The following is a 13,726-nucleotide window of genomic DNA, read 5'->3' as shown; positions in this document are numbered from 1 at the left end:
AAGAGGAAATGACTGTTAACCCACTCTGGCAAACAGTAGCTCTGTGAGGAGAATAGGGGTCTCCTAACAACTGTCAGCACCCTTCACAAACTACACTTCCCATGATTCTTTGGGGGAAGACATGACTGTTTAAAGTGGAATAAAAGTGGAATAAATGTCTGGTGTGGATGTGGCCCCAGTTAAGCAGTTGAGAAACATCTTTCCCAACAGTCCTTATTAGTCCTGATTAATCCTATTGGTAGTAATTCCTACATTCAGAATTCCAGGGAATGTCCAGTTCCTTACTCAGTAGTGTATAGCCTATAGCCAGGATAACAGTGCTCCCAGAGGCTGCAAAGTTCTCTCTTTGAGGAACATAAGTAAGCTGCCTTATGCCAGATTAAACTGTCCATCTTGCCCGGTATTGTCTCCTCTGATTGCAAGGTGGCTCTGTGGAGCCTGTGGCAGAGGCCTTTCACGTCATCTTCTACCAGTTCCTTTAAACTGGAGATGCCAGGGACTGAAAGTGGGACCTTCTGCATGCAAAATATATGCTCTGCTACTGAGCTGTGCCCTGGCTTAGAGAGCCAGTGTGGTGTAGTGGTTAAGGTGTTGAACTATGACCTGGGAGACCAGGGTTTGAATCCCCACACAGCCATGAAGCTCACTGGGTGACCTTGGGCCAGTCACTTCCTCTCAGCCTCAGAGGAAGGCAATGGTAAACCCCCTCTGAGTACCGCTGACCATGAAAACCCTATTCATAGGGTCACCATAACTCAGAATCGACTTGAAGGCAGCCCATTTCCAATTTACTGAGCTGTGCCCTGGCTTCAGCACACTGTGCGCCTCCATCTCAAAGGAAACTCTCGTAACAGACCAGCTCCAGCTTTTTGCATCCTAGTTCTGGCAAGCTAACCTATACACAGGAGAGCCAACTCAGGAAGTCACAGAGGTCTTGAATATCAAATATAACATATAAATCTAGATCTACACCTCCACATCCAAAAACACTGGGTGAGGGTCCCATAGTTTATCATCAGACTTAAAGTATTTGAGAGGAACTTTCTAAAGTGATGAGTTATGAGTACAAAGTCCATACTACCGTTCATAAGTGTTGCCAGCAGGTCCAGCGCCAGGTTGACCCCCGGCTGAGGGCCCCTGGGGCTGAGAGGGGCCCGTGCTGCTGGGGCTGAGTGGGCGTGGCTCCTGCTCTGTGATCTGCACTAGCATCATCTAGCCATGCAATCCTATCCTGATGTGCATTGCAGAGTGGCAGCCACCCTACCACTGGCTGGAACAGGGTCAGAGGAGGGCAACAAGGATGATCAGGGGACTGGAAACAAAGCCCTATGAGGAGAGACTGAAAGAACTGGGCATGTTTAGCCTGGAGAAGAGAAGACTGAGGGGAGATAGGATAGCACTCTTCAAGTACATGAAAGGTTGTCACATACAGGAGGGCCGGGATCTCTTCTCGGTCGTCCCAGAGTGCAGGACATGGAATAATGGGCTCAAGTTGCAAGAAGCCAGATTTTGACTGGACATCAGGAAAAACGTCCTAACTGTTAGAGCCATACGACAATGGAACCAATGACCTAGAGAGGTAGTGGGCTCTCCGACACTGGAGGCATTCAAGAGGCAGCTGGACAGCCATCTGTCGGGAATGCTTTGATTTGGATTCCTGTATTGGACTTGATGGCCTTATAGGCACCTTCCAACTCTACTATTCTATGATTCTACCAGACACCTGCCGCCAACATGGGCTGGCTGTGCAACTTCCTGCGGGGCCCTGGCACCATGTCAGCACACTGTGCGTCCATGCTTGCCTTTACCCAAGATGGCGGCAGGGGCATCAACACTTCCCCCCACCATCTTGGGTGATGGCAGGTGCCACTGCACTGTGTGTGCATGCTTGCTACCACCCAAGATTGGGGGCACCATCATGACCGCCCATCTTGGGTGATGGTAGGGGTGCACATGTATTGCACTAATCTGCGATAGAGCTGGGCTTATTTAAACCCCTGGTAGCAGTAGTGCCACCACATCTGCTGAGATCCCCTGCAGTGTGGTATCAGCCCTGGTTGCCAGGATTACAGCCCTCTTCGTTAGAACAAATTAAACCAGAACTGTCACTAGAAGCTAAAATGATGAAACTGAGGTTATCATACTTTGGACACATAATGAGAAGACATGATTCACTAGAAAAGGCAATAATAATTGGAAAACCAGCAGGGAGTAGAAAAAGAGGAAGACCAAAGAAGAGATGGATTGATTCCATAAAGGAAGCCACAGACCCGAACTTACAAGATCTGAACAGGGTGGTTCAGAACAGATGCTCTTGGAGGTCTCTGATTCATAGGGTTGCCATAAGTCGTAATTGACTTGAAGGCACATAACAACAACAAACAGAATATAAGCATTTGAGGTAAAATGTGTTGCTGCATGTCAGTCAGATTACTGAAATGCTGATGGCTGTTTATTTTTTTGTCTTACAGGAACCCCAAATACAAAGATTTGTTTATCGTGGGACATGGCTCTTGTAAGTTAGTTTGAAAATAAGGTTATAGAGGTTCCTCTTGACTGATGTTGTAAGGAAAGCTTTCCAAAAGTTGTGCTTGGCAGTGTGGATGAGTTTCCTCTTGGACCAAGTGTACCCACTATTTGCACAGAGGACATCTTCTACCTTTCTCCTCTGTGCTGGCTGTTGAGGCTCTAGGCTTTGGGAAAGGAGGGGCAATGCATATCAAAACCATGTAGTACTTCCTTCCGTTTTCACTCGCTCAGCAAGCTGGCCATAGCGAGCCATCACTGCCCAGACCTGAGTCACTGTTGGCTCACCCAAGGAGGTAATGCAGGAACTTGCCTTTGATTGGATTGCTAACAGGGCTGCTATCCTGGTGTCACCTTTCCTCACCACGGCACTTCCGAGGATCCGGAGTTGTGTTTGTTGTGTTTCCTCCTTAATGCTACTCTAGAATGTCAAAGCAAAAAGGGGGAAATAATTTTTGTGCTTGGCTTGTACTTTGCTAGCTCTGCCTAAACCCATCCCAGTCTTCTGAGAAAATCCGCTTTCTTTTCATTCTAATTGTTGGTATTGTTATTACTCGTCTCCATGTCCATAACATGAGAACTCATGGACATCCCATGAAGCTGAATGTTGGAGGATTGAGGACGGACAAAAGGAAGTACTTCTTTACTCAGCGCGTAGTTAGACTATGGAATTTGCTCCCACAAGAGGCAGTGGTAGCCACCAACTTGGATGGCTTTAAAAGAGGGTTAGACAATTTCATGGAGGATAATAAGGCTATCAGTGGCTACTAGCCATGATGGCTGTGCTCTGTCACCCTAGTCAGAGGCCGTATTCTTCTGAATACCAGTTGCTAGAAGCCACAGGAGGGGAGAGATCTCTTGTGCTCAGGTCCTGCTTGCGGACTTCCCACGGGCATCTGCTTAGCCACTGTGAGAACAAGATGCTGAACTAGAAGGGCCGTTGGCTTGATCCAGCAGGATCTTCATGTGTTTTTATGTCCCATACACCTATTTTGCTCTCTGGGGAGGTATTCAACCTGGAGTGTTGCAATGTCATGGAGCTTAAGCAGGTGACATGCAGGAGAAATGTGAGGAAGCTACATTGTAGGCCCCATCTAGAACTTCCTGGCTGTCATTGATGATCTCCATACCCAACTCTTATATGGAGTGGATGACTAAGAACCAGGGCCTAGCCTCTCATGGGCCTTTGTCACTGTCTTGCTCCAGTGCCTGCTGATCCTGCCATTTCTCATTGGAGAGACTGGAGGAGGAAGAGAGGAGCTGAGCTTCTATGCTGCTGAAGACTTGGCAGGATGAGCCCTTTTTCTTTCTCCAGGGCACAAAACCGTTATGCAGTTTTCTGTTGTTATGTGCCTTCCAGTTGATTATGACTTATGGTGACCCTATGAATCAGTGACCTCCAATAGCATCTGTCATGGACCACCCTGCTCAGATCTTGTAAGTTCAGGTCTGTGGCTTCCTTTATGGAATCAATCCATCTCTTGTTTGGCCTTCCTCTTTTTCTACCCCCTTCTGTTTTTCCAGGCATTATTGTCTTTTCTAGTGAATTATGTCTTCTCATGACGTGCCCAAAGTATGATAACCTCAGTAGCAATCAGCTATTTTCCTTCAGAACATTGTGCAGATAGTTAACATTCCTACAACTGTAAGATCAATCCCTTGTGAAGTATTCCACTGATGTTCCTATTTCACAGATGAGAAACTGAAGCCAAGAGTGATTTGCCCAAGGATACATAAGGAGCAAAGGTGTGAACATAGGCATCCCAGACACCAATCCATCAGTATCCAGTATGCTGCAGTGGCTTGGTTGGGATTTTGTTTATTTCGGGGGGGGGATCAGTTCTACTTCAGAAAGTGAAGGTAAATGTAAAATGCTGGCAGGAGTGGCCAGAGCACATGCTTTGTATGTAGAAGGTTCCATGTGCACTCCTTGGTATTTCCAGTTAAAGGTGAAAGGAAGGACCATTCTCTACCAGAGAGGGATAGGGGAGAAATTCAGTTCAGTCCGTATTTAAAAGTGAACCTACCTAAGATTGCTAAGGGTCACAAATTAGCCACTGTGAATCAGACTTAACAAATGTTCTAATGGAATCCCTTGTAGTAATACATTTTCTAAACAGAAAACATTGCTAGGCACGGTGGCCTTTACATTGCCCATGTAAAACTGATGGCTCTTATTAGATCGCACGGACTTTGAACAAATATAGAACATGGAGAATAATGTTCTGAAGTGTGCCATTAATCCCAGCTGGATTGCTGTTTAGCAATTTAAGTTCTCTGATACTCTGCCTAATTTCTTGGAAGCCAACCTGCATATCAATTTCAGTTTTAATTGGCCAATAATGTAGCCCCATCCCTTGGCATTTATTAACAAGCGGAGAATAACAGTACGGAGCCTGAGAAAAACTGGAGGGTGACGAATTCCAAGGGAATGGCATTGTCAGGGCTGGCATTAGGGATTGGTATCCTCCAGTGGCTGCTAGTAGCTCACCGTGGCCCCCTGACCTGTCACTGCTGAGGCATTAAGGATTGGTGGCCATTCCTCATGGCTGTCTGTGGCAACAGTGGCTCAACCTCTTCCTCATCTTATTCCACGCAAGGGAGTAAGAGGAGGAATTATTAGGTGGCAGGGTGTTGACAAGCAGGAAGACCCACCAAAGGGCGATCCTTTTGCTTTAGGTGTGCACGCTAGTGGTGCCATTTGCTCGCCTGCCTTCTTCCTACCTGGGCCCTCTTCCTCTGCAGCTGGTGGGAGTGGGGAGGAACCGCTGCCAGCAGCGGTGGTGATACCTAGTGAGCAGTCACTGGAGGGCATCTTGCCAAGGGCCCAGCGCCTGGAGTTGGCCCTAAGCCTCGAGCATAATCAAAGGGAAGAGGGAAGAAGAATAATTGTAGAAGTTGAAGACAGAGTGGCAAAAGAAATCTAAAGGCAAGTTTAAGATTTTAGGAAGATAAGAATTTTATGCCAACTATTACACTGAACTACTTTAATGTCATAAGAGTATCATATATTTCTTATGGATGCCTGTGGAAAGATCATTGCTTTTACTGGATGCATATGTGAAATTTTCCTCTTCCATGGGCAACTATGAGAAATGCATGACTTTGGAAATAGTTATCAGGACTGCAATCTGGTTTTTTGATCAGGAAAATAGTGCTTGGATTTTTAATACAAATACGTATATTTGTTTTTAATGTTTTAATTGTAAACCGCCCAGAGAGCTTTGGCTATGGGGCGGTATACAAATGTAATAAATAAATAAATAAATAAATAAATAAAGGGCAGTGGGAAATTTTTGAGAAATATACCATACAGTGCATGCTCTCGCGTTTTCTCCCAGTTTTGGTCTAGCCATAGTTGAAGGACTAGAACAGGGGTGGCTAATCTTTTTTGGCCTAAAGGCCACATTGGCTCTCAGCCAGCCCTTTGAGGGCCACATGCCTGTGGTGGGCACTGTGCACACACACACTCACTACGCACATAACATACACAGATTCATACATATAGCAAATGCACTCACCACACAGGTGTCGCGCTGCGATAGTGCGTGTGTGGTCCAATACAACACCAAAAGCAGGTTCAGGTATAGAAAAGATCCAGTCACAGGCAATGATTTCTTTTAAGAGTCTTTACTGAGACATTTAGAGTTACAACCAGCTTCTTCCACATAAACGCTACACCCCCACACCCTTTCAGTTTCTCTCCAGCCTTATGTAGATAAGAGTGCCCTTGTGATGGCACAGCTGCCATCGACGGCCTTGGCACTCTTCCCAAACGACTTAACCCCATAAGAGCAGGTTTGTCCGTTGCTTTCCTCTCTGTGAGGAACACACACATAACCTGAGAGCCCAACAGCCCCCACCTGTTTCTCACAGACGTTTCAATTCCCTTTTACATAGATACAGTTTTACATTACATCCTTTGTTTTTACATGTTTACATTTTCAGATTCTAGGCTTACTTTATTCATTACATCTTGGTTTTACACAAGTCATGTACAATGTATCTGCATCCACTTCTTGTTCAGTGTATGTCCCCTGGCCTGTGATAAGGCCTATTGTGAATCTATCAGGCGGCTTCCCTTTGTTCTCTCTCTCAAAGCGTCTTAAGGGCAATTGAGACTCAATTGTGCTACTGTTGCCTGCACTAGCTCCTGGTACTTCTCTATCTTGTAATGAGACATCATCAGCCTTTCTTTTCTTTGTTTTATGTTTCCCCCAAATGAGTTCGTTTAATGCATCCTTTAATGGCATTTGCAGTACTTCTTCTTCTGCGCTAGGACCTGGCTGTATGTCTTCTTCTTTTACTGCATGTATATCGTGTGACCCATTTAGATGTATAGTCTGACTTTGATCCCACTCTTGATCTGACACTTTTATGCTTCGACTAAGAATCACTTGTTGCAGCTCAGGCACCCAGACCCTGTAAAAGGCGTTCTGAAAGTCCAGTACATGTCCCTTCTGGGCTCTAGGTGCTAGCTTACCACACCTTTTATTCTTGGGAACGTGAACCCAACATTTAGCCCCAAACTGCTCAATGTGCTTTATCCGTGGTTTCTTCCCCGTCAGTTTTTCATAGGGAGACATTCCAAGACTCCTGTGTAACAACCTATTCTGAATATATACAGCATACAGGATACACTTTTTCCAAAACGTGTTATCTAGGTTTGAATCTCCCAACATGGCTCTCATGGATTCCTGAAGAGACCTGTTTTTCCTCTCCGCAACCCCATTAGAAAATGGAGAAAACGGAGCCGTGAAGTTTTGGGCTATTCCCTTGCTTTCCATTAATTCCTGCAAAGCTTGGCTCATGAATTCACCCCCCTGATCTGAGCGTATGCGTTTTATTGTGATCCCATGTTGTGTTTCCACTCTCTTTATGAACAAGCGTAATTTTGTATCTGCCTCATCCTTTCTCTTCAGCAAGTACACATTACAATACCTTGTGAAATCATCTACCACAACCATGAAATACTTAGCACCCCCCTTTGAACATTGCAATGGTCCAGATAAGTCGACATGTATTAACTGAAATGGTGCAGTTGTCGTGCATTCTGCTGATTGATTTATGGGTGCCACTGTGGCTTTAGTTCTGTAACACACATCGCACTCATATGCTTGCTCACACCCCTTTAATTTCATATCCTCGCTATGAGACGGGGTTTTCTTAATTGTGTCATAATTAGCATGACCCAATCTTCTGTGCCACTGATGCACACAGCTTTCGTGCAACAGCTTATTGGCACTTAATACAGCACATTCCGGCTTAGCGTGAGCGCTTTGCAATGTGAACAGTGAATCTTGCAGACACCCTTGCATGCATATCTCATTCCCTCATTTAACAACACATTTCCCTTTCTCAAAGATTACAGAACCCATATCTGTAAGTTTCTTTACAGACAAAATATTACTTGCCAATTGCGGTACTAACAATACATCTGTCAAAATAGTCTGGAGCTTACTCAGTTTCAATGTTCCACGTGCCAGGACATCACGTTTGGATCCGTCAGCCAACAAAACAGTTTCCTGCACTGGTTTCGATGAGTGAAATAGGCTTGCATTATTTATGAGGCAATGAGAAGCTCCACTATCAATTACCCAGTGAGAGTTAATTGTTTTATGCTGCTTTGTACTAACAAAGTTCACGCTAGATTGCTTCCAGCCTCTGTCTCTTTGCTTGGCTGCACAGTTTCGCTGTATATGTCCCCTTGCTCCACAAAAATAACAGGATCTTAGTCCATGCTGCTCTTTGAAGGTAGACAGCTTAGTTTTGACTGCTTCTTTCGGCTCAGTCCTGTTAATCTCCTGTCTTCTTTGCCATTCTTGATTGAGTTTTTCTTCCACAAAATCCAGACTCAATCCTCCATCGGGCATCGCCTCCATTGACGTCACGAGATTGTTCCATTTCTCGTCAAGGGAAGACAAAATGATGTACATCTTTTGTAGATTGCTATGCTCGGCTCCTCTGTCCTTCAATTCTGCAAACAGACGTCAAAATTCGGTTAAGTGCTCAATCATGGTGCTCTTCTCAGTTAGACGCATCTGATATAACTTCCTTGCCAAACAAAGTTTGCTCCCCGCGGTTTGTTGCACATGTACATTATTCAAAACAGTCCACATGCGTTTTGCTGTGGGTTCATCTCTCACATACAGCAATTGAGAGTCGAACAGTGCTAATGTGATAAAGCCTTCGCCTTTTCATCCTTACGTGTCCATGCCGCTTGAGGGGCCGCCGGTGGGGTGGTGTCAATGACTTCAAACAGATCTGCCATCGACGGCCTTGGCACTCTTCCCAACTGACTTAACCCCATAAGAGCAGGTTTGTCCGTTGCTTTCCTCTCTGTGAGGAACACACACATAACCTGAGTGCCCACAACAGGCAGGGATACACAACACTCTGGGCCCCTCCAGATGGGTGCTCCTTTGTGGATGTCTTCTGCAACTTGACATTGATGCAATCATAGTGCATTAGTGGTGGATTTATACTGGACAGTCCGCGCAGCATTCTGCTTTATTAGTTGTTCCCAGTGCTACTGAATTATTACTGTCCAAGGTGGGAGGGACGACTGTTGCACTATACTGCAAAAAAAGTGGAACAAAAAATAAACCGGTATGAATTTTTAGTGGGAAACTATGAGACATAGTTTTGACTTGAAACTAAGCAATATGTCTGCCCTGAAACTTTTGCAGGTGCAAAGGGTATTGAAAGTGGGATTGCATATAACTGCCCCAGTAACGGCATGAGCACAAATAATTATGAATGCTCAGTTAAAGAGGACATGTGGAGGGCTCTCTCTCACATGCCCCCCCCCAGCTAGGGGGAATATCTGTTTTGGTCTGCTAGTTATGGAGCGGGATATGAAGGCCTCCACTAAATTCTCATCCACTAGCCATTTGAAGCCTTGCCTGTTGGTAGCTAAAATTTCATCGGGTGTTGTCCACATTTTTTCCAAGCTTATCTTCACACCCATGAGGACTAGGAACTTTTTCTTTTCTTTTTTTTAAATGAAAGTTGAGATTCTCTGGTTGCTGAATTCTGCCCTCATCCTCAATACCAAAGCATACAATCCATGCTTGCTATAATTTTCTTTTCAGGGTATGCACTCATGGGGTCTGAACTGGTGGTGACTGACCAGGAACAAGACCTAGGGGTCATAGTGGATAGCTAGATGAAGATGTTCAGCCAGTGTATGGCAGCTGTGAAAAAGGCAAATTCCATGTTAGGGAGCATTAGGAAAGGAAACAGAACATAAAACTGCTGATAATATAATGCCATTATAAAACCCCATGCATTGAACAGGGGGTTGTACTCGATGGCCTTATAGGCCCCTTCCAACTCTACAATTATATGATTCTATTAAATTTATGGTGCATTTGAAGTACTATGTATAGCTCTTGTTCCCTCATCTCAAAAAGGATATTATAGCATTGGAAAGGGTTCAGAAAAGGGCAACCAAAATTATCAAGGGGATGGAGTGACTCACCTATGAGGAAAAGTTGCAACACTTGAGCTTTTTAGTTTAGAGAAAAGGCGGGTCAGAGGTGCCATGATAGAAGTGTATAAAATTATGCATGGCATGGAGAAAGTGGACAGAGAGAAGCTTTCTCTATCTGCAGGATGCCTGCAGACATCCAATGAAGCTGAATGCTGGGAGATCCAGGACAGATGCAAGAAAGTACTTGTTCATGCAGCACAGAGCTATACTCTTGAATTCACTCCCATAAGAGGCAGTGATGGCCACCAACTTGGATGGATGCAAAAGAGGTTTAGATAGATACATGGAGGAAAAGACTATCAATGGCTACTAGCTAAGATGGCTACAGTCGTGCGTCGACTGTTGGAGGCAATATGCTTCCGAATGCCAGTTTGTGGAAATCACCAGAGGGAAGAGTGCTCTTTGCATTCAGGTCCTTCTTGTGGGCTTCCGATGGGCATCTGGTCAGCCACTGTAAGAACAGGATGCTGGACTAGATGGTCCACTGGCCTGATCTAGCTGGCTCTTCTCATGTTCTTATGTTACGGTTGAAAATGCTACTCTTTATAAGCCTGTGCTTGTGGCAAAAACAGATTGCCTGGCTCGATCTCACTCAAGTCCTGGGTGTACACCTTTAAAATACTTTTCAGGATTTATCTAGCATTTCTTTAGGTGCCCTTTTGCCCTCTAAAGAGGTTCATGCTTTTTGGTGCTCTCATCATTACTGGGGCAATTTCCTTTTAAATATGAACTGCTTCATGGCTGCGTACACAGGAATGGGGAAAAGTTCCATTTGGAGTTTCTGAAGTGTCAGAAACAACTTCCAATATGAAATGTATTGTGCAGCCTGCAATTTAGTAAATGGTAGGCCCCCTTGGAAGCAAGTACTGTGTTTGCATCCATATTTCAATCTTTAGTCTGCTGAGTGCTGGAGGAATCTCTAACGACGAACCTTTAGAAGAGTAATAGGAACATCAGTTTGCAATGAAGCGCTAAAGCTTTATGGCAAGAATATGCTATTCTAAGCACTGGCTGTTTGTGTTCAAATTACTCTGCAATTTCAAAGCACTTTACTACTCCTGCACAAAGAGGAACCTTCCTGTTTATCATTGTTTCAAATATGGAAAGACTGTCTGTCAATGGAACAAAAATGGAGCAGGGCTGTTGGCCTCAGTGAGCGTTGCATGAATCATATTTTATTCATGTTGGTTTATTTAGAGTATTTCTAACCCAGTCTACAACACAACCAATTTCAAGGCACACTACTATTAAAACTCATCCAGATTAAACAATTATTGTTGTTATTTAATCGCCTTCCACACCCATGTCCCAAGGTCATGTGCAAGATATAATAAAAACAGTTTTAAAAACACAGAAAATAACAGTTAAAATCAACACAAAGTAGATGACAGAGATTCATTCATCCAGCTGGGGAAGCTGGTGGGAACAAAATGTTCAATTGTTCCCAGAAAGTGCAGATAGTGGGCACCTGTTGTATCTCAACAGCAGTGCTGTTTCACAGAACACTGAAAGCCCTGCTCTGAATGGGTTTCTGAGATCTTTGGAACTTGCAGGAGAAGCTCCCCAGCAGGCCACAGTGGCATACCAAACATATAAAATGGTCTCTTGAACCACCTGGTCCTGACCTGAATAGGGCCTCATATGTTAGTACCTGTCGGAATTTCTCTCTATTTAGATGCATAGCAAAGTTGCGTAGCGCTGCGGAATGGAGAGTATTGAGCGAGCTGTGTGTGTGTGTTTGAATCTTTGCTAAGATTCTACCTTCCCTGCAAATTAGTCAGACAGAGACTTTAACCTTTAAAATAAGAAACAACTACTTTATTCTGGAAGTACATGCTTGATAGGAAAGAGTTCTATATCTAGCTTAACTGGCTATGCTGGAGCAACGAGCACTGGTCCCAGTACTCGCCCTCATCCTGGTTGAGAGGAGAGACAAAGAGAAGATGTCTGCTCCCCTCTCGAGAGAAAGAGAACCCTGAGAGAGGCAGAAAGGAACTGGGATCAAACATCCTGTGGCTTATCAACCTAGCAGGAAGGGAAGAGACGGCAGGATCACAGGGATAGGTATAGCCTCAACCAGCAAGAGGTCTAGCTCTCTCTAGCTACCCTTATTAACCCCCATGCAGCCTCAACCCACCAAGTTAGAGTTGAACCTCATACATTCCAACAGTACCAATATCTTGAACTTGGCCCAGTAGCAGGTTAGCAGCCAGTGCAAATCCCACAAGCAAGGTGTTGTATGCTGGTGGTAGTTTGCCCCCACAAGCAATCTAGCAACTATATTCTGCACTAGCTGTAGCCTCTGGACCAATCTCAAATCATTCTCCAGTTTTGGCACTTAAGTGTTGAATCTGAGAATATAAAGATTGCACCCACCTCTGGCTAGAGCAGGTGTGGGGAACTTTTGGTGCTCCAGATGTTGCTAAACTACAACCCTCATCATTCTGGCCATTGCTATCCTTGCTGGGACTGATGGGAGCTGTAATTCAACAACATCTGGAGGGCCAAATGTTGCTCACACCCGGACTAGAGACAAGCAACCTTCTTTCTGGCTCCACCTTAAGCATTCCATGTTTCTCCCTTCCTTGCTTGCAGTTTGCTGCTATGCAGGGTCCTTTTTTAGCTTGTAAATGTCGCCCTTGCTTGCTCTGGAAAGAGGAATTTCTTTTCCTTCTTTAGAATGCAAGCTGATCACTTGCCGCATGTGGCTTCCAACTGACATGGACGCAATCCCAGGCTGACTAATTCAATTTCAGGACTTTGCTGCTCACATTCAGAGCTACAGCTAGGCTCTGGGGCTTTCTGGGGATTGTTGTGAATCTCAATGTGTCAGGTGATGTTCAGTGTATTGTTTGTGCAGATGCATATATGTGTGTCCATGGCTGCACATGAGAGGGCACGTTCATAGCGTCCTCTAACACAAGTCATAGTATAATAATTGTCTTGTTTTCCTGAGAGGTAGAAAGACAGCAATTTGCAATCAGCTCACTGTGGAGTTTGCCTGTGATTGCAATTATCAATTTATTCACCTGTACTTAATCAGTGCTCTAAGACTGCCTCTGACTAGATTATTGGAAGGTGTGTGTGTGTTCCTAGTCCATCACCTTCTCCTTTATGATAATGTAATTATGCTGCTGTTTTTATATGTTAATATCACACACATTTTTGCAAGCAGTGTTTCCTACTATAATGCATTTATGTATGTTAATTTCACTAATATATTCATTTCTATGCAAACGTTCCCCTAATAATATTTATTTGTCATACGAACTCATCTTCCACCATATTTCCAAACTGACTCAAATCCCTTCTGGGAGGACCTGTACCCAACACCACCTATCTGTTCTGCAGAGAAACATGTAATTATTTCTGCGTGCAGTTTTCTGTTTGCGTGTGTGTGTTTGTACGTGTGCAGTCTTCAGCTGTGTCTCTGAAGATGATACTGACCTGACACTGGCATTAGAAGTGGAACAAAGCAAAACATCCTTCTAAAACCCACTCGAAAAACCTCACACCAGCGAAACAAGACCAAAACATCTGGGAAGGCATCAGGTTGATGAAAGCTGGTTTGTACAAACTGAATAGTTTTCCTGAGGCTCCTGTCCCTTGACTGGTCCTTGCAAATTACAGAACGCTTACAAGAATCTGGAGCTAACAAAACCTTTTGCCACTTGATGGCACTGTTAAATATTTAGCGAGCAGCAA

At 44.5% G+C, this 13,726-nt stretch overlaps 1 protein-coding gene across 2 annotated transcripts in view; it reads left to right on the top strand.

Annotated features, from left to right (window-relative positions):
* DNAI1 (dynein axonemal intermediate chain 1) overlaps nt 1-13,726 on the top strand; it is a 193,031-nt gene that overhangs the window by 55,600 nt on the left and 123,705 nt on the right. For both annotated transcript variants that reach the window (XM_061613218.1, XM_061613219.1), the window contains exon 12: nt 2,472-2,515. In XM_061613218.1, the coding sequence (XP_061469202.1) occupies nt 2,472-2,515 (44 nt within the window). The remainder of the gene's footprint in view (nt 1-2,471; nt 2,516-13,726) is intronic.

Source organism: Rhineura floridana, chromosome 1 (assembly GCF_030035675.1).
Source record: "Rhineura floridana isolate rRhiFlo1 chromosome 1, rRhiFlo1.hap2, whole genome shotgun sequence".
In the NCBI taxonomy this organism is placed as follows: Eukaryota; Metazoa; Chordata; class Lepidosauria; order Squamata; family Rhineuridae; genus Rhineura; species Rhineura floridana.
The sequence above is the reverse complement of the archived record's forward strand: the minus strand, read 5'-3'. Positions and strand labels throughout refer to the sequence as shown.